We start from the raw sequence: 19,780 nt of genomic DNA on the forward strand, positions 1-19,780 counted from the left end.
TCCGCGTCATGTGGGATCCTCCCAGACCAGGGCTCGAACCTGTGTCCCCTGCATTAGCAGGCAGATTCTCAACCACTGCGCCACCAGAGAAGCCCAGTAATAAATATTTTTGAATAAAAATATCTTCACAGAGGTGAAAGCAAGTGTGACATGTGAAGTTTGGTGTGGGGAGCAACATCTTGCTTTCCGAGAATTCCCAAGAACCTGGCTAATGGTACATGCCTATCCTCCAAAGCTATGCCCGGAACCCTGCCGACAGGGTGGCCAAGGGAAGACGCGCAACAGCCTTTTTATCTCAGAGCGTAAGCCAGATCTTGGGAGGCGCCTGCGCACTGGCCTCGGCGGATGTACGCAAGGGAATGGGGCGGGGCTCCGGTAACCTAGGCAACATCCCGGAAGCGGCGGGCTGTGTTAACTCGTGTCCGGCCGGGCGATTCTGGAGCCTGAAGTTTTAGTCGTGGTGGAGGCAGCAGTTAGGAAACTGCAAGGCAGGTTGCGATGACGGGGCGGAGGCCTGCAGCCCGCCCCACAGAATCTTAGGGACAGGGGCTACAGGGCGGGGCGAACGGTCGTGGCGTCTTCCTCTCTGTTCCCTGGGGATCCAGGCGCCTGGGAAGAGGATCCTTACTACAGAAAGTGCACCCGCGACTCCATGTGTTTTGCGAGTGTGTGTGCGTGTCAGGATGCCTGTCTGGGTGTGTTTGTGTTTAGCGCGCTCTCCCAGGAGCATCCTGAGTGTGCGCGTGCGCACCGCTTTCGGGCATTTATGCGCAGAGCTAGAAATTGGGGTACCCTAATGTAGTTTTCAAGGAATTTCAGGTCTCATGGGAGAGAGACAAACTAGCCGGGGTACTTGGGGACAGGGAGGGTCATTTAAGTCGATTTGAAGGTTAGGAAAGGGTTTATCAGGAAGGCCCGCCTGAAAGTTTTGAAGAGTGAGTGGGAGTTAGCCCCGTGGAAAAGGGAGTGGAAGTGTGACGGGTGTTCCAAGCAGAGCGTAAGGAACGGCTGGAACTATATGGGAAGGCGAGAGCTTTGTTTTAGGATGTGTGGGAGATGTGAGAGGAGAAATGACTGCAAAGAAAGGTTAGCTGGGTCGCACGGGGCGGAGAGATTGTCTGAGTGCCGAGCTGAGCTGGATTCCTCTCTGCAGGGGAGCGCTGTTAAAATCGTTTGAGGAAGGAAGTAAAGTTTTGAGAGCTATCCTCTATCCATATATCTGGGTAGGAGTGATTGGAGGGAGGTCTTGTTTCCCTTTGATCAATTTTCCACTAGCCAGAGGGGTTTTACTAAATCCCATCGTAACTGACCTTGCTTAAAACACTTCAGTGGCTTCCTATAGGTCTTTAGGTTAGTGTTCAAATTGCTGTGGCTCACAAGGCCATAATCTGGCCTCTGCCTTTCTTTTTTATCCTTTTTCTAGCCTTCCTACCCTCTCAAGTCTTTGTTAGTCAAACTGAACCTCTCAAACCCTTTGTAAGTGCCCTCCCCCGACCCCGACCTGGAGCATTTTTTCCCCAGCTTCTAACTTCTATTCATAGTTCCTCTCTCAGCTTCAATATTTTTAGGGGAATTAGAGGGAGGAGGTGGCCTTTTCTCACTGTGTAGAGTAAGATAGGTATTTCTATGACACTGAATTTACTTCCAACGTTAGCCTTTTATTGCAATTCCTTATTTAATTGCGGTCGGACAAGCTAAGCTCTTTGAGGGTCCAGAGTTATTCTACTTTCTTGCTGTATCTGGTGCCAAGCTCTTGGCAGATGCTTTCAAAATACTTGTTGAAATAATAGATGGATGATGAAGTAGGAAAGTGAATGAGTGAAAGGAAGATTAATTAGGGGAAATAATGAGAACCTGGACAAGAACATTCATAGTAGAGATGAAAAAAGGGGGACATGAGAGAGATGTTTGAGGGAAAGAATGAATAGATTCTGGTGTCTGATTAGCTTTGAGACAAGAAGGGAGAGAAGGTGATGCTAAGGTTTTAAACTGGAGCAACTGGAAGAAAGGTAATTCTGTACTTCAGTGTTATGCAGCAGACATTTACTGAGCAAGCCAGTTATATATCAAGAACTAGACATTGGTGGGGAGGAGGCATAGATGCTAAGCTGTATATTGGCCATACTGTATTTGAAATATTTGAGAGATGTGCACAGAAGCCAGTTGGAAATGAGCATTAGGTGTTTTGAGGAAAGGTGTGCATCCTTGATTTGGGACTAACTTTCACAGTGTATTTGTGTTCCCAGTATGTTGATAGCTTTGCTCAAGGGAGTAGGTGAGATCACTAAGGGAAGATGTGAATTCCCCGTGGTGATCTAGAAAGTAAGCTCCATGAGAGCTGGTGCCATATTAGACTTGTTTACTATCGTATCTCCAGTGCCCGGCCAGTGCCTAGCATGTGGTAGGCTCTCAAAAACAATTATTGGACAAAGAGAGAGGGTGTCCAATGGAAAGAAAAGAAGACTGGGATAGAACTGAGTGAAGATCCTTGATTACATAGTATGTGAATATTGTCTTAGCCTGAAAAGGAGAAAAGAATAGGAGAGAAACCAGGGGAAAGAGTGTTATGGAAGCCAAGGGAGGGGCGAGCTTCCAGGAGTGGGCGTCTCTAGAGATGGAAAGGGCCTGAGAAATAAGGGACCAATAATTTTAGCAATTAGGAAGCTATTAGTATTTTAGATTTTCTCCCAACGAGCCTAGATTTTCTGGGTTATGCTAATTTTATTGACATCTTGGCACTGTAAACCATCAGACTATCTTTATAGTCTCACATTTCAGCATGTAAACTATAGCTCCCTTATGATACCTGGTTCCTGTAAGTGGTACAAAATCCCTTCGTTAGACCACGAAGTCTGATCTTTGGTCAAGAAAAATACGGTCACCTTTACTGGTGATGTTTAAGAGAACACTTTTCAGTGCATAGGTGGTTCCTGTGTTATAAAAGTTTGAAGTATAACTGGGGCTTAGTAAATATAAGTGCTTAAATAGGCCTCTCCTTCATGAAGTTTGTTGGTGAACGGAAGGTCAGAGATGGGATAGCAGCTTTGTTACACCATTGTGAACTTAACCTTTGCGTACTTCAGATTCAGGGATGGTTTTTCAGAATTGAGGCGGTGGAAAAGTATAATATTTTAAATAACTTGAAATAAAGTATTTTAAGAGTAACATGAGTTCATTGTAGAAAGTTTGGAAAATATAGAACCAACCAAAGATAACTTAATTCTAGTAATGTTTTCTAGAATGTGCATTTTTATAATTAGTCAGATCTGGTTTTGAGTGTCAGCTCCCAGCTCTGTGCATTATTATTTCTGTGACTTGGAGCAATATCTCAAAAGCACCAGTTTTCTCATTTGGGAAAGGGGGTTAATAATTGTTGCTGACATAATCATTAGTAATCCTTAAGTAGAACTTAGGGTGTGCTAGGCAGGGGTTCTGAGCACCTTGTGCGTTTAATTAGTTCCGTTTTACAGCTAGTGGCAGAGCTGGGATGTGAACCCAGACAGTCTGGTTTTAGACTGTACTCTTAACTTCTATGCTCTAGTGTGTCTCAGGATAGTATGTGCCTCATCGGGTTGTGGGATTAAATGTGAAGCTTTTAGCACAGGTAAGTGCTTTGTTAGTATTGTGTGTGTATTAACATCATGAGAATATACTATATGCGCAGTTCTGTATTCTACTTTTCTTTTTTTTTTTTTGCGTTATGCGGGCCTCTCACTGTTGTGGCCTCTCCCGTTGCGGAGCACAGGCTCCGGACGCACAGGCTCAGCGGCCATGGCTCACGGGCCCAGCCGCTCCGCGGCATGTGGGATCTTCCCGGCCCGGGGCACGAACCCGTGTCCCCTGCATCGGCAGACGGACTCTCAACCACTGCGCCACCAGGGAAGCCCCTGTATTCTACTTTTTACACTGAACTTTCTATGTATTTTCCTACATTCTTCATAATGTAATTTTAATGAATACATAATTCATCATTTAGATATACTGACATTTTATGATTCCCCTTTGTCTCTGCCAAGTAAATCGAAGATCTAAGTGGTTAAAGAGTAAAATACATAAGAAAGCTTTTTTGAATAACCATTATATTTTTCCATATCTTTTTTTATAACAGCATTGTTGAGATATAACTCACAGACCATAAAATTTAGCCCTTTAAAGTATACAGTTTAGAGTTTTTTAGTATATTCACAGTTTTGCAACCATCACAACTATCTAATTCCAGGACATTTTCATCACTGCCAAAAGAAACCCTGTACCCATTAGCAGTGGCTCTCCATTTCCTCCTCCCCCCAGACCCTCCCAACCACTAATCTACTTTATGTCTTTATGGACTTGCCTATCCTGGACATTTCATATAAATGGAATCATATAATTTATGACCTTTGGTGTCTGGCTTCTTTCTCTTAGCATAATATTTTCAAGGTTCATCCATGTTGTAGCATGTGTCAGTACTTCATTCCTTATTATTGCTAAATAATATTATAGAATATGAATATACAATATTTTATTTATCCCTTCTTCAGTTAGTGGATATTTGGGATGTTTACACTTTTTGTCTATTAAGAATAATGTTGCTATGAACATTTATGTCCAAGTTTTTGTGTGGACATAAGTTTTCAATTCTTTCAGCTATATATGTGGGACTAGAATTGCTGAGTCATGTAGTAACTCTGTGTTTAACTTTTTTAGGAACTGCCAAACTGTTTTCCAAAGTGGCTGTGCCATTTTGCACTCCCGCTAGTGATATGTAGGGATTCCAATTTCTCCACATTCTTGCCAAAGCTTGTTATTTACATCTTTTTGATTATAACCATCCTGGTGGGTGTAAGGTAATATCTCATTATGGTTTTGATTTGCGTTTTATGACTGGTGATCTTGAACATCTCTTCACATGTTTATTGGCCATTTGTAGTATCTTCTTTGGGGAAATGTGTATTCAAATCCCTTAGCCATTTTATTTATTTATTTTTTCTTTCTTTTTTAAAAAAAATTTGAAATTTGTTTTTGGCTGCATTAGGTCTTCGTTGCTGCGCGCGGGTTTTCTCTAGTTGCACCGAGTAGGGGCTACTCTTCGTTGCGGTGTGCAGGCTTCTCATTGCAGTGGCTTCCCTTGTTGCGGAGCATGGGCTCTAGGCACGCAGGCTTCAGTAGTTGTGGCACATGGGCTCAGTAGTTGTGGCTTGTGGACTCTAGAGTGCAGGCTCAGTAGTTTTGGTGCACAGGCTTAGTTGCTCTATGGCATGTGGGATCTTCCCGGACCAGGGCTCAAACCTGTGTCCCCTGCATTGGCAGGCGGATTCTTAACCACTGTGCCACCAGGGAAGCCCCCTTAGCCATTTTAAAATTGGATTTTTTGTTGTTGAGTTGTAAGAGTTCTTTATATATTCTGGATACAAGTTACTTATTAGATATATGATTAGCAAATGTTTTCTCTCATTCTTTTGGTTGTCTCTTCACTTTCTTGATGGTGTCCTTTGAAGCACAGAAGTTTTAAATTTTGATGGAGTCCAATTTATTTTTTTTTGGTTGCTTGTGTTTTTAGTGTCATTTCTGAGAAACCATTGCTTAACCCAAGGTTCATGAAGATTTATGCTTATGTTATCTTCTAGGAGTTTTGTACTTTTAGCTCTTATATTTAAGTCTGTGATTCATTTTAAGTTAACTTTTTTTTTACATATTGTGAGGTAGGGGGTCTTACTTCATTCTTTTTCATATGGATATCCAGTTGTCCCAGCACCATTAATTTAAAAGACTGTTCTTTCCCCATTGAATTGTTTCTTGGCACCCCTGTTGAATATAAACTGACCAGAAGTTTAAAGTTTTGTTTTGGACTCTTGGTTCTATTCCATTCCATATCTTTTAAAATGGCACATATGGCTCTGCAATTTACTGTGTGACCTTCCCAGTCAGTTAACTCTTTGTCCCTTCGTTTTCTCATCTGTAAAGTGAGTAACAAATAGTAAATACTTCATGGGATTAGTGTGAGGATTAAAGGAGATAATATATGGGAAGAGTTTAGAACAGTACCTGGCTTGAAGAAAGTACTTAGTAGCTAATTCCATCATTATAACCACCACCACTGTCATCATCATCGCCATCACCACCATCACTATGATAACACTTAAATGTTATTCTCTAACTTGTATGTGACTTATCTCCTTTGCTGGATTGTACGTTCTGAAATTAGATACCATGCTTAAAGAGTGAATGTGGTTGCTAAGAGTTATAGGACAGAGGGCCAATTCCTGAGAAATACTTGCATTTAGTCATCTTTATTCACAGTAGACTAAATGATTTTTTTCAAAGATGTACTTAAGGAAAATACTAGGGTCTTTGTTTTAGGATAGTTTGGAGTAAGGGGGTCAGCTGGAAAGTTCTGTAATTATTTAGGTGTTAAAGAAGTTCTGGAATTGGAGTCATGTATATGTGTTGCTTTTTAAAAATCATATGTGTATCCTCAAATCCTAGTGTTCAGGCACTGTGAGTCTTTTTCTAATTTTGTATGATGTTTAGTCTAATGTCCTTAGCATTGCATTTTAAAAGTGCCAAGCAACTGTTGGCCATTTTCATATTCTAGTTTAGTATCAGTAATCACCCCCATTTGGTATTATGTGAAAAATATACTAGAGATCGTATCATAACTCATTCATTCTCTAAACTTTAGCCACCTTTATTTTAAGGTAAGTACGTATGTGTCTGGTAGTGATTTTGAGTGTTAGATGCTTAAAAAAGAACCCCAACTATCTCTTGCTTTCCTTCTCTTCCATTCACATTGTTCACATGTGATTGACATTTCCTCTATTCATTGCGAATTTGTGTAACAGGTGACAATGCTTATGACTGCTGTCAGATAGATCTCTGCCTTAGGTCATACTTGCTTCATTCCTAGGGTTTTTTATTAATCACATATATTTAATTTGTTGATTTGAAACCTCTTTTATCATAGTTATCAGTATCAACTTTCTAATAATTATGAAGTGAAAGAACCAAGTCTTTTGGTAGCCTGTTCCTTTCAGTATACTTAAAGTTCTCTGATTTTTTTTTTTTTTTTTTTGCGGTACGCGGGCCTCTCACTGTTGTGGCCTCTCCCGTTGCCGAGCACAGGCTCCGGACGCGCAGGCTCAGCAGCCGTGGCTCACGGGCCCAGCCGCTCCGCGGCATGTGGGATCTTCCCAGACCGGGGCACGAACCTGTGTCCCCTACATCGGCAGGCAGACTCTCAACCACTGCGCCACCAGGGAAGCCCTCTCTGATGTTTTAAAATTTATTTTCTTAGATATCTTTTTCCCTCTCTGGTGATGATTAATTAGTAGTTTTTCATGTATTTTTAAAATTTGTTATGATTATTACTCCTAGATGTCATTTGTCAGAGTGAACCGTTACGGTCCCCGTGGAGGAGGAAGGAAAGCACTGAAAGTAAAGAAGAAGAAAATGTCAGTAAAGCAAGAATGGGATGTAAGTCTAGGTTGGATAATACATGGTATAATGTTACATGGAAGGAATAAATGTGATGACATGGCCTTAGTCACTCAGGATGGTGCTCTGAATGGGGCTTAGCATGCGATATGGTGGAATGGGTTTCTGGGCATGTTATTGGGTTGGCCAAAACGTTTGTTTCGTTTTAAGTAAAAATAAAAGACATTTTTCATTTTCACAAGAGCTTTATTGAACAACGTATTCATTAACCGAATGAACTTTTTGGCTAATCCCATATCCTAGGTCTTGGAGGGAAGAGCAGATGCCTTTGGGGAATTTTTTAAAAATATGCATGTTGAGGCGATAGCTCTACCTCTTTTTAAGAACTGAAATCTTGGAGCTTCCCTGGTGGCGCAGTGGTTGAGAATCTGCCTACCAATGTAGGGGACACGGGTTCGAGCCCTGGTCTGGGAAGATCCCACATGCCGTGGAGCAACTAGGGCCATGAGCCACAACTACTGAGCCTGTGCATCTGGAGCCTGTGCTCTGCAACAAGAGAGGCCGCAACAGTGAGAGGCCCGCGCACTGCGATGAAGAGTGGCCCCCGCTTGCCACAACTAGAGAAAGCCCTCGCACAGAAAGGAAGACCCAACACAGCCAAAAATAAATTAATTAAAAAAAGAAAAGAAGGGAAGGGATTTCCTTTCTCTTCTCTCCTTTAAAAAAAAAAAAACCTGAAATCTTAAGTGGGTGGGGAGTGTGTTTTTAAAAAATCCCTCACCTCTACTTTGAGAACTCACTGCTTTAAGGCAACTCTAGTTAACCTGAAATCTGAAATTTTTTGGTACATATTTTAGATTTGCCCATAGCAATCTGTGATATCATAATCATGTGAGTGGCATTTTTGACTGAAAAAGTGGGTGATCCTTGCTCTCTTACCCCTCAAATTGTTTTTTGCTCATCTCCAGAGATTTGTCAATTTCAGTACAAAGGTTCTCATAAGATGTAAGACAGGTCTCAGGTATCTGAGACATGATCCCTGGCTCCTACCCGGAGTATCACTTGGTATTATCAAGGGGATTTTTATCTTTTGGAGTTGGGTGCTTTGGTTTGGACCATGAGACTTTGGGTACTTTTACTTTCTGTTGTGAAGATTAACTGGTCAGGGACTAGTTTGGATCTTAGGGATTCTTTTGGACTTAGAACCTTCTGGGTTGTGGCCAACCACCTTAGCCAGGTATCCTGGGCAAACTGCCAGCCTTAGAAAGTGGGGCAGGGGGATTTCTCTATGTTTAGATTGCTTTGTTGCCATGTGATTGGCTATAAAATAGTATGAGGATATGACTCTAAGGTAACGATACTGATTAAAAGGTGAAAAAATACACCTTAACATTTATGTTATCATAATGTTAACATTATGTTATCATGAAAAGATGATAACATAAGTTGTCCCCTTCAGAGCGGTTACTTTGGGAAGTTCCATATTTATTTTGCTATGCTGCTGTTGCTCAAAGCATAATTGAAAACCATTATTTGAAATTGCATTCAGAACCTTCACTTACTTTATATTATCTCCAGTGGTAGAAAAAACTTTGTTTTCTGAAGGTAGATGGAACTTGAAAGTAGTTATAGCTCATTTGGTGTGAGTGGTAAATGAGGAAGGAGAGATCAACTGAATAATACTGTTTTGATGAAAATACTGAGGCATTTCCTGAAATGGCTTGTAAATTAGATTTAAAGGCAATTTCAGAAGAAAATACAGTTGACCCTTGAACAACATGGGGGTTAGGGGCACCGACCCTCTGCGCAGTCGAAAATCCACGTATAACTTTACAGTTGGCCCTCTGTATCTGTGGATTTGCATCCATGGATTCAGCCAACTGTGGATTGTGTCACACTGTAGTATGTATTGAAAAATATCGACACATAAGTGGACCTGTGTTCAAACCCATGTTGTTCAAGAGTCACCTGTAGTTTTAAGCAATAGTAGTATAAATGAAATTATATTTTCTCCCATGAAAGCTAATTCCAAGCATATCACTTATATGCCTAAATTTTTATTATGATTATTAAAAACAATTCTTGGGAATTCCCTCATGGTCCAGTGGTTAGGACTTGGCACTTTTACTGCTGAAGGCCCAGGTTCAATCCCTGGTCGGGGAACTAAGATCCCATAAGCCACGTGGCATGGCCAGGAAAACCCCCCAAAAAACAAAAAAAAACCAATTCTCATGATCTTACCGTTGTATCTTGTACTTTTCTAAATCAATATGGAAGGAATAACAGTTTTAGTATATAAAAGACTTGAGCTAAATACAAACTATGGCCCAAAGGTTAAGTCTCTGAATACATCAGAAGCTATTTCACTAGGCTCATTTCTGTATATTTCTTTTAGAATTAAAAGTCTACATTGCTTTTTTCCCTGACTTACCAAATCTGTATAACACAAATGGCTGAAGTCATTTTGGAAAGGACCAAATTGCAGGGCTGCTACTCAGAGCTGTGCAGGCTGTGCACTGCACAATTCCAAGGGGCACTATTTACATGGCCTGTGATATCAATGGAACCACCTGAGTTGTGCAATGTGGAAGCCCTGCCATTTGGTTTAGTGCCTTTTTACTTGAGTGACTGTTTTCACATTTTATGAAATTATACAATACCCTCAAAATTTGGCTCTCATTATGATAGGTTCTATGTTTAAGGTGTTGGCATGGGCACAAATTGAACCTCTACTTTTTGAATTATGTACTACCTGGTTGTTTTCATTATTTTAATATAATGTATGCTTGCTTGGTGAATTTAGTGCTTAATTTCTGTGAGACACTTAAAAATAGTCAGTTATTTTCTACAAGACACCTAAAAGTAATCCATGTTAATATTTAAATTGAGAACTTAATTCTCAAGGAAAGACTTTTTGGTCTCAGGATTTTGAATCCATTTTCAGCCATTAAAATTCAGCATATACTAATACTTTGTAAGAAACCTTTTGCTTTTTAAAGAAAGTTCATCCTTTTTTTTTTTTGCAGAACACTGTAACTGATCTAACAGTTCATCGGGCAACTCCTGAAGATCTGGTAAGTTTACTATTGAAAGTTAAGTCGTTTGTTCATCATCTTATTTGATATTTGATACTTGATACTTCTAACCTACAGAATAGAAACCAGAGGCACTTCTTAGAAGTTGTTCAGTTATTTTTAATCTTGTTTATGTCTATATAAAATCAAAAAGTGTATGTCCTGGGCTTCCTTATTTTACTTAGACATATCAGTTAGCATGCATTATAATTTCATTAGATAGGTTTGGTTTACAGTTCAAATCTCTCTAGTCCAGTATTTTCCTGTACACATTTATCGTCTTTTCCTATCTGTAGATATCACTAGCATTATTTACCATTACTTCCCTCTACAAAAACATACATTATAATTTATTTCTTGAACATGCCATGTACATTTCCACATTTGAGCCCCAGTTCATGCTATCCTCTTTACTTGGAACAGTTTCCCTACCTTCTTCTCCTCCTCTACAAATCTTACTTTGGTTCCTTATCTTAGTTCAAGTTTTACTTTAAAAAAAAAAGCTTTTATTACAGGTTTGTTTGTTTTTTTAAACAGCTTTATTAAGATATAAATCACATAACATAAACTCTACCCTTTTAAAGTGTACAATTCATTGCTTTTTAGTATATTCACAGAGTTATGCAACCGTCATCACTTTCTAATTTTATAACATTTTCATCAGTCCCCCAAAAGTAACCCTTTACCCATTAACAGTCACTCTCTATGCCCCACCCCTCCAATCCCTGGCAACAAATAATCTGTTTTATGTCTCTATGGATTTGCCTATTCTGGACATTTCATATAAATGCAATATAATATGTATTCTTTTATATCTGGCTTCTTTCTTTTAGCGTAATGTTTTCAAGGTTCATCCATGTTGTAGTATCGGTACTTCATTCCTTATTATTGCCAAATACTATTTTGTTTACAGATATACCATGTTTTATTTATCCATTTATCAGTTGTTGGACATTTGGGTTGTTTCTACTTTTTGACTGTTATAGATAATGCTGCTATGAATATTCATGTACAAGTTTTTGTGTGAACATATGCTCTTAGTCTCTTGGGCGTATACCTGGAAGTAGAATTGCTGAGTCATATGATATCTCTATATTTAACTTTCTGAGGAACTGCCAAACTGTTTTCTAAAGTGGCTGTACCATTTACATTCTTACCAGCATGTATGAGGGTTCCAATTTTTCCACATCCCTTGCCAGCATTTGTCATTGTCATCTTTGTGGTTTTAGTTCCCTAGGGGGTATAAAGTGGGATCTCATTGTAGTTTTGATTTGCATTTCCCTAATGACTAATGACATTGAGTATCCTTTCATATATTTATTGGCCATTTGTAGTATCTTCTTTGGAGGAATGTCTCTTCAAGTCTCTTAGTTATTTAAAAATTTCCATAGGAAATATGTGACAACTATGAACTGGGCTTGATGAAGAGAGGGACACAAAAAGTAAAATAAAATAAAAATAAAATTGGATTATTTGTGTTTTTTTTGTTGAGTAGTAAGAGTTCTTTATATATTCTGGATATGTTTCTTATCAGATATATGATTTGCAAATATTTTCTTCCATTCTGTTGGTTGTGTTTTAGCTTTCTTGATAGTATCCTTTGAAACGTAAAAGTTTTAAATTTTGATGAAGTCCAATTTATCTAATTGTTTTCTTTTGTCACTTGTAGCTTTAGTGTCATATCTAAGAAACCATTGTCTAACCAAGGTTCGCAAATATTTACTTCTATGTTTTTGTCTAGGAGTTTTAAAGTTTTGGCTCTCATGTTTAGGCCTTTCATCCATTTTGAATTAATTTTTGTGTATGGTGTGAGGTAGGAGTCCAGCTTCATTCTTTTGCAAATGGATATCCAATTGTCTAAGCACCATTTATTAAAAAGACTGTTCTTTTCACGTTGAATTGTCTTGGCACCCTTGTTGAAAATCAATTGTCTGTAAAGATAAGGGTTTACTTTGGACTCTCATTTCTATTCCACTGATCTGTATGTCTGTCGTTATGCTAGTACCATACTCTCTTGATTATTGTAGTAAGTTTGAAGTCCTACTCTTTGAAGCTGCCTAACAGTTGCTTTCTTCTCTGAACTGTTGTACTTACTACCTACATAAGGCATTGAGTATATGCCATGTAATGCATGTCATTTATCTTTAAATGCATAAGTCCAATCTCTCTGGGCAGATTATTAATGTTTTTGAGGGATAGAGGCCGTATCTTATACGTCTTTGTGGGCCTAGGAATCTTAATCGTAGTAGGTACTCATTAAATGTTTTTTGAGGATAATAATGATGCCCAGATCACCTAAAATTTTTTATTATGAAAAATTTCAAACTCACGTGAAAATAGCGACAAAAGTATAAAGAACTCCCATATGCTGTTCACCTAGATATAATAGTTATGAAAATTTTGCCATACTTGTTTCATTTATCTTACCCTTTGCTTCTTCACTGGAGCATTTTAAAGCAAAGCCCAGAGGACATGTCATTTTGTGCCTACATATTCAGTTTGCATTAAAAAAAATAGATATTTTCATATATAACCACAATACCATTATCATGCCTGACAAAAGTAACACTAATATTTTGGTATTACCTAATCCCAATCCATATTCAGATTTCCCCGATTGTCTCAAAAATGTCATCTTCATTTGTTCTTTGTGAATCAGAATCCTTACATAATATTTGGTTGTTAGTCTCTTAATGGACTGATTTCACATTTACATGGTGCAAACTCAGTAGTACATTTTATCAGATGACATACAGGTTTTGTTCATATTCGTAGTTCTGAATACTAGAGTGCTTGTAAAGCCAATATCTGCTTTTGTTCCTTAGCCACCTTAGTGAACTCCTCCCTTCTAACTCTTAAGCTGTGGCTCATATCTCTGCTTCTGCTTCTGGAATTCCACTTCCTTGGAGTCCTGCATCTCCATGGACCCACTTCCACATGCAGCCATTGCAGGGCTATAAAAACACTGCATTGTGAGCTCTTGGTGGTGATGTGAATATCATGGAATGGGTGTGCCTTTGCCAGAGATAACTCAGTGGATTTTGTGCCTCTTATGTCATACTCTGTGTGTGTGTGTGTGTGTGTGTGTGTTTATAATTGTACATGTACACACATGTGTAACTGAAAAATTTAACAAAATAATTCTTTTTTTTTTTTAATTTATTTATTTATGGTTGTGTTGGGTCTTCATTTCTGTGCTAGGGCTTTCTCTAGTTGTGGCAAGCGGGGGTCACTCTTCATCGCGGTGCACGGGCTTCTCACTATCACGGCCTCTCTTGTTGCGGAGCACAGGCTCCAGACGCGCAGGCTGAGTAATTGTGGCTCACGGGCCCAGTTGCTCCGCGGCATGTGGGATCTTCCCAGACCAGGGCTCGAACCCGTGTCCCCTGCATTAGCAGGCAGATTCTCAACCACTGAGCCACCAGGGGAGCCCCAACAAACAAATTCTTAACTTTTATTATGTGCAATGTGTTCTTAATATTTTCTATTCTATATTCTATTTTATTTTTTTAAAATGTTGGTTTTGATCCACTAATTTATTTTACCACCCATTAAGTGAGTCCCAAGATGCAGTTTGCAAAACACTACTTTATTGGATAGTCTTATACAAAAGAAGTAGAAATTAATATTCTTTCATTTTGTGTTTTAGCTAAGTCTACTAGTTTGTTTTATTTATTTATTTTTTGGCCATGCCACGTGGCTTGTGGGATCTCAGTACCCGACCAGGGATTAAACCCAGGCCACAGCAGTGAAAGCCCAGAATCCTACCCACTAGGCCACCAGGGCACTCCCTAGGTCTACTAGTTTTAGATACTTCTTTTTTAAAAAATCATTTTTGAAAAAAAAAATCATTTTTGAAAATTTAGGAGATGGTGAAAGTTTTGTGAATATATATATATATATAATATACATATACTGGACTAGAAAAATGAACTAGGTTAGGTTGTCCTACCATCTGAATAGGCAAGTTCTTTGTTCCTGAAGCATTCTTTTATATATTTTTTCTTCCATAATAGATCCGTCGTCATGAAATACACAAATCGAAGAATAGAGCATTAGTACACTGGGAGCTCCAAGAAAAAGCTTTGAAGAGAAAATGGAAGAGGCAGAAACCGGAAATTTCTAATCTTGAGAAAAGGAGATTGTCTGTCATGAAGGAGGTAATGCTAAACTGCATCATCTGTAGAGTTAGAAAGAAAAGAAGAGGTAAATAGGTGTCTCTCTTTTTCCACGTATTTGATTCACATTGGACAGATTCTAATCATCATCGTGTCCTTACGCAATGATCTACAGGTAGACTTTGGAAAAAGGAGCAGAGTGACGATTACAGTCTAGTTTCGTGATTTGAATTCCCGCTCTTCAGCTTACTAGCCAGGTGACCTTAAATTGTTAACTTCTCAGTCTGAATTTTCTTATCTTTAAACTGGAGTAACAGTATTTACCTGATTGTATTGTTAGGAGATTTCAGTGATAAAATATTACTAAAGTGATTAGGACAGTCCTTGGCACATAATTAGTGTCATATATATAAAGCTGCTATAATTATTTTTCTCAGTTCAGCAGTTATGCTGTTAGATTACTTTGCAAAAAGAAAAATGTGTGCTTGTCCAACAAATTAGTAAGGCACTTGTCTTTGACTTAATCTTTTGTCAGATGTAGGGTGTTTGAATAAGTAATCAGAGTGGGTAGGAATACATATTATGGAAAATAAGAAGAAACTACAGCAAAACCCTTCTTTTATCTGGGCTGAAATCATTGTAAAAGAAATGCCTGTTTTCTTCTTGTTCAGTGTTGGAGCTTATGGCACTTGGCTGTCTAGGTGACCTGCTGCAGCTTTAAGTCACATTCTGTCTTTTGAGGAATTTGTTAGGCTTCTTAGTGAAATATGAAAGTCATGACTTTATATATCATGAGGCAGAAGTATATCTCCCAAATAAATGTTTACATGAGCTTGTAAAAAGAACAGTGGATTGAGAGAATGGTTCTTCAGAGGTACGTATCTTTTGGTGATCTTAGGCAAGTCACCTACACTTAAATGTTACATGGTAGTTCTCCATGAAAGGCCTAAGAACACAGATCTGGCCAGGGAAAAAGGCAGCCCCTTTGAGGTGACTCTGGGCTTTAGTTTCCCCTCCCTAGTGGCCCCTGCTCATGTCCTGAATCCCTTATACCTTGTAGATGTGGTAGAATTAGGGATTGAAGAAGAGTGGTAAGAGAGGGTGAGTGAAATTTCTCTGCCTTCTTTCTGTAATGTGGCTTCTTCATGCCCTAGCGTAGTGTTTATCAACTCTGACTGATTCTAATTTCCATTTAAAAAATTCCCGTTTGGGTTTCCCTGGTGGTGCAGTGGTTGAGAGTCCGCCTGCCGACGCAGGGGACACGGGTTCGTGCCCCGGTCCGGGAAGATCCCACATGCCGTGGAGTGGCTGGGCCCGTGAGCCATGGCCGCTGAGCCTGCGCATCTGGAGCCTGTGCTCCGCAACGGGAGAGGCCACAACAGTGAGGCCTGCGTACTAAAAAAAAAAAAAAAAAAAAAAAAAAAAAATTCCCATTTAAAAAAAAAAACAGTATCTGGACTCAGACATATTTATGCTCAGGTATTCTAATTCAGTGGATCTGGGATGCAGCCCCACTTAGGTATTTTTAAGACAGTTGATATGTAATTTTTAATATTTTGCTAGGGTTGAGAACCTCTGCTATTAGTGGGATTTAGGCATTTCCATTTAACAACATATATTGGAGGTTTTGCTGTGTCAGTATTTAGAAATCTACCTTTTCTTTTTTAATGGCCAGGTAGTGTATGGATATACCACAATTTATCTAGTGCTTTATTAGTGGACATTTGGGATGTGTATCAGAGCATGGTATAAGCACCTGGGGAAAAAAAGACCCCAGAATATACTGGTTTAAACAAAATAGAAATCTATTTCACTTTTATGGAACAGCTCAGATATACATGGTAGTGGGTAGGGGGATCTCTGGTCCTTTATTACAGGGCTTCCATGTCTGAGTTTGCAGTGGCTGTTCCAGCTTCCTTCAGACGTTTCCCAGGCAGCATGAAGTGGGGAAGAGAATGCATGTTACTCCCTTTACGTATCACCCAGAAGCTCTGGCTTCTATCCCATTGTCCAGAACTTCATCAAGTAACCACTGTCACCTGCAAGGGTGGTTGGGAAATTAGCTATGTACTTGGCTAACTTGGGAGTTCTGCTGTTAAAGAGAAAACAGAAAGAAAGGCTATTGGTGAATAAGTAGCAGTGTCTGCCACCGACAGATTATTTCCTGCCTTGTCACTATAAATGATGTAATGAATATCCTTGAATATGTTTTTGAGTACATGTATAAATATATTTGTAGGATAAATTCTTAAAAGTGGAATTGCTGAGTCAAAGGATTCGTACATCTATTATTTCAGTGTTGCTATATTTGTAATGTCTGTGATAAGGTATGTGAGGGGACCAAAGGAAGAGTCCTCCTTGGGCATATCCACCTAGATTTTATCATTATGTGCTAGAGCTACCAGGACCCGTCCCCCAGAAGCTGGGCTCCTAGATAAACGTAAATTAAGAAGAAAGCTCTTTGACCAGCATAATCTTAGATTTCATTTGCTGTATGATCCACTCATGCCATGGGAATCAAGCAAATAAGAGTCCAAATCCAAATCAGAGAGAGGGTGGCTTTGATAAAGATGTTGTAAATTTTAAAAGTATATTAACTAACCTAGTCTCTTTGTACTTTCCCAATTCTGTCTGGTTTTCATTACCAGAGAGCAAAACTGCTAGCATGAGAAGTTTCTAATAATGTTTTTGAAGGGACCTTGACTGATCTTTTGAAAATCCAAGATGTATTCTTGGACTAAGTTTGGTTTTGTGCTCTGCAAACCCATCTGGGGAAGTAATATATACAGATGGGCCTGCAGAGATTGATTTACCTATCATGAGGATGAGTTTTATCATAGAGGAGTGATAAAGAAATCCAGAAAGAGCAACAGAAAGCCAATGCTCTGACCTCTGGCCACTCAAGCTGTCTGCCCCAAGGAGCCTGGGCAGGGACTAGCAGAGAGAGGGCTACAGGGCAGTGGGTTTTCTGGAGACCTCATTATAATTAGTATCAGGTCTTGATATGATAAAATTATTCCTCCACAATCTGCTTCTTTCAATTTATATCTCTTAATTTTGATAGGAAGTCAGTACCTTTTTTAAAAATAGTAAACAAAACTGCTGCTAGGAAATATATTTCGTATAATTTTTCTAGTATAAATGGTAGATTATAGTGCTCCATTTACTTTCTCTCCTAAACTCTAATTGCATGTGCTACAAGATGGCTAACCAGGGGTGAAAATTTAAGTTGTAACAACATTCTCAAATATCTCTAGAATTGTATACAGATTTAGTATACACTTTTGTATCTCTTGACAGGGCCTAGGATGCCAGTCTTCTGACTCCAAATGTGCTCTTTGTCCTGTGCCATTCCAAAACTAACTCTTTGTGGAGAGAACAGATTCAGGGCTTTATTCTCACTAACAGAGCCAGCCAACCTGCTTGGCTTTAGCAGGGGAAGAAGGGGGAAAAAGTCAGAATGTGACTCTTGTTATTTTTCTTCATGTCCTAAAACAGTAACTGAGGTCACATTGTATGCTTGTTTCCATGGTCTAGAGAAATTCTGGTAAGAGCATTTGTTACCAGATGTTTTGATTTGAGTCAGTGTTGGAAACTGGAAAATTTCCAATTTTGAGACTCCTTTGAGCCGAAGAATGTGATCTGGTGGTGGTAGGTGTTGACTTGGTTTCACTCTAGCCCGTGCATCCTTGCTTGTAACTGGGAAAATTCCTAAGTTGAAAGTGTATAATCAGAGACACCGCCGTATTGGTATTTTTTGAGTTCTCATTTTTCCAGAATAAAAATCGAGCTTGTTTATAAATGCAGAAGCATCACTTTTTTGTTTAATGCCCCCAAAGTCGTGTCTCACGTCGTGTTTTTTAAGTTGTAGGTCATGACCCATTAGTGGATTATGAAATCACTTTAGTGGCTGAAACACCAAAGGGCCACACATCTGAGTTTATGGCTCAAAGATTCATGTTTAATCAGTGTTTTTCAAACTGTGGATCACAACTTTTTAATGGATTGTAAAAGTTAGTGGGTTGCGACCATCATTTGAAAAAATAGAATAGAAACTAAAAAGAAAATATCAGAGTGGTTATCAAAGAGTAAGTTTAAGCAAAGCTTTTATTTTGGTGTTTGTCTACATTTGTGTGTAGACCGGGTCATAATTTAATAATGTATTTCTTTGGATCAAAGCCAAGCATTTGAAATCCACTAATTATTATAATAGCTCCATCTACTGGTACTTAATGATATTGCCGCTGAAGGATTTGAGATGATTTTTAAGCTCCTGCTTTTGTATGGACTTTTCCTTTGTGTTTTATTAAGTATATATATTTTTTCTGAATAATAATATTTATCACTAACATGTGTCTAGATTCTTAATGATCAATACCAGATGCAGGATGTATTGGAAAAATCTGATCATTTGATGGCTACAGCAAAAGATCTGTTTGTTGATTTTCCTCGTAGGCGCACAGGTAAAGTAGTCACATCAAACAAAAGTTTCTTTATCTTATTCATCAAAGCCCACACCTGGCTGTTTGAAAGAATTTAAAATCTTTTCTCAGGCATCATATTATTTCTATCACATGTGTTCTAGGGTGGATAGCATACAAGAGTTGTTAGACATAGATTTATTACAATTTATTTGCTTTTCACTAAGAATATTAACTACTACAAATTACTCAAGCTAAGGAAAGGTAAATTGTTATTATTTACTAAATATTTTGTGAAATGTATAAGATTTCATAATTTAAGGTATGATTTCATTTTCAGCTTATTAATATTAAATTACCATATAATTAAAGTATCTGCTTTGTATGTAATTTGAGTGAAGCTTAATTTGAAAACTAAAGCAACTTCAATGTCTCTCTAAAAGGAACTTTGCCTCTTGTGGGATGCACAACATTGTTCACTTTAATGTGTATATAATCTGTTGTTTATCTTAATCCCTAAAGACAGATCATTAGTTTTTAGTTTAAGGTTTGAATCCTGGCTTGCCGCTCACTAGTGTGACTGCGCCTGTTGCTTCACGTGTCTGAGTTTCAGTTTACCCATATGTAAAATAATGATACCAATAACCTCATAGGACTTTGTGAGGGTGAAACAATTTAATATATGTAAAAGCATTTAGAACAATGCCTGGCATATAGTAAGCACTGTTTAAGTGCAAGTTGCTTTTATTATTAT

At 38.7% G+C, this 19,780-nt stretch overlaps 1 protein-coding gene and 1 non-coding gene across 3 annotated transcripts in view; both read left to right on the plus strand.

Annotated features, from left to right (window-relative positions):
* Window positions 1-384: 384 nt before the first annotated feature.
* The window catches only part of SPICE1 (spindle and centriole associated protein 1), a 62,097-nt gene continuing 42,701 nt past the window's right edge, over window positions 385-19,780 (plus strand). Inside the window, exons 1-5 of one of the 2 annotated variants that reach the window (XM_024735425.1) lie at window positions 385-488; window positions 7,354-7,452; window positions 10,440-10,487; window positions 14,504-14,647; window positions 18,966-19,068. In XM_024735425.1, coding sequence (XP_024591193.1) covers window positions 7,354-7,452; window positions 10,440-10,487; window positions 14,504-14,647; window positions 18,966-19,068 — 394 coding nt within the window. In that variant the 5' untranslated portion in view covers window positions 385-488. The remainder of the gene's footprint in view (window positions 489-7,353; window positions 7,453-10,439; window positions 10,488-14,503; window positions 14,648-18,965; window positions 19,069-19,780) is intronic. The other variant, XM_024735426.1, reaches the window with a different exon arrangement.
* Window positions 9,504-9,576, plus strand: TRNAK-UUU (transfer RNA lysine (anticodon UUU)). The gene has a single exon. It is a non-coding gene; the product is annotated as a tRNA-Lys (tRNA).

The sequence above is a fragment of the Neophocaena asiaeorientalis genome, unplaced genomic scaffold (genome assembly GCF_003031525.2).
Source record: "Neophocaena asiaeorientalis asiaeorientalis breed wild unplaced genomic scaffold, Neophocaena_asiaeorientalis_V1.1 scaffold136, whole genome shotgun sequence".
In the NCBI taxonomy this organism is placed as follows: Eukaryota; Metazoa; Chordata; class Mammalia; order Artiodactyla; family Phocoenidae; genus Neophocaena; species Neophocaena asiaeorientalis.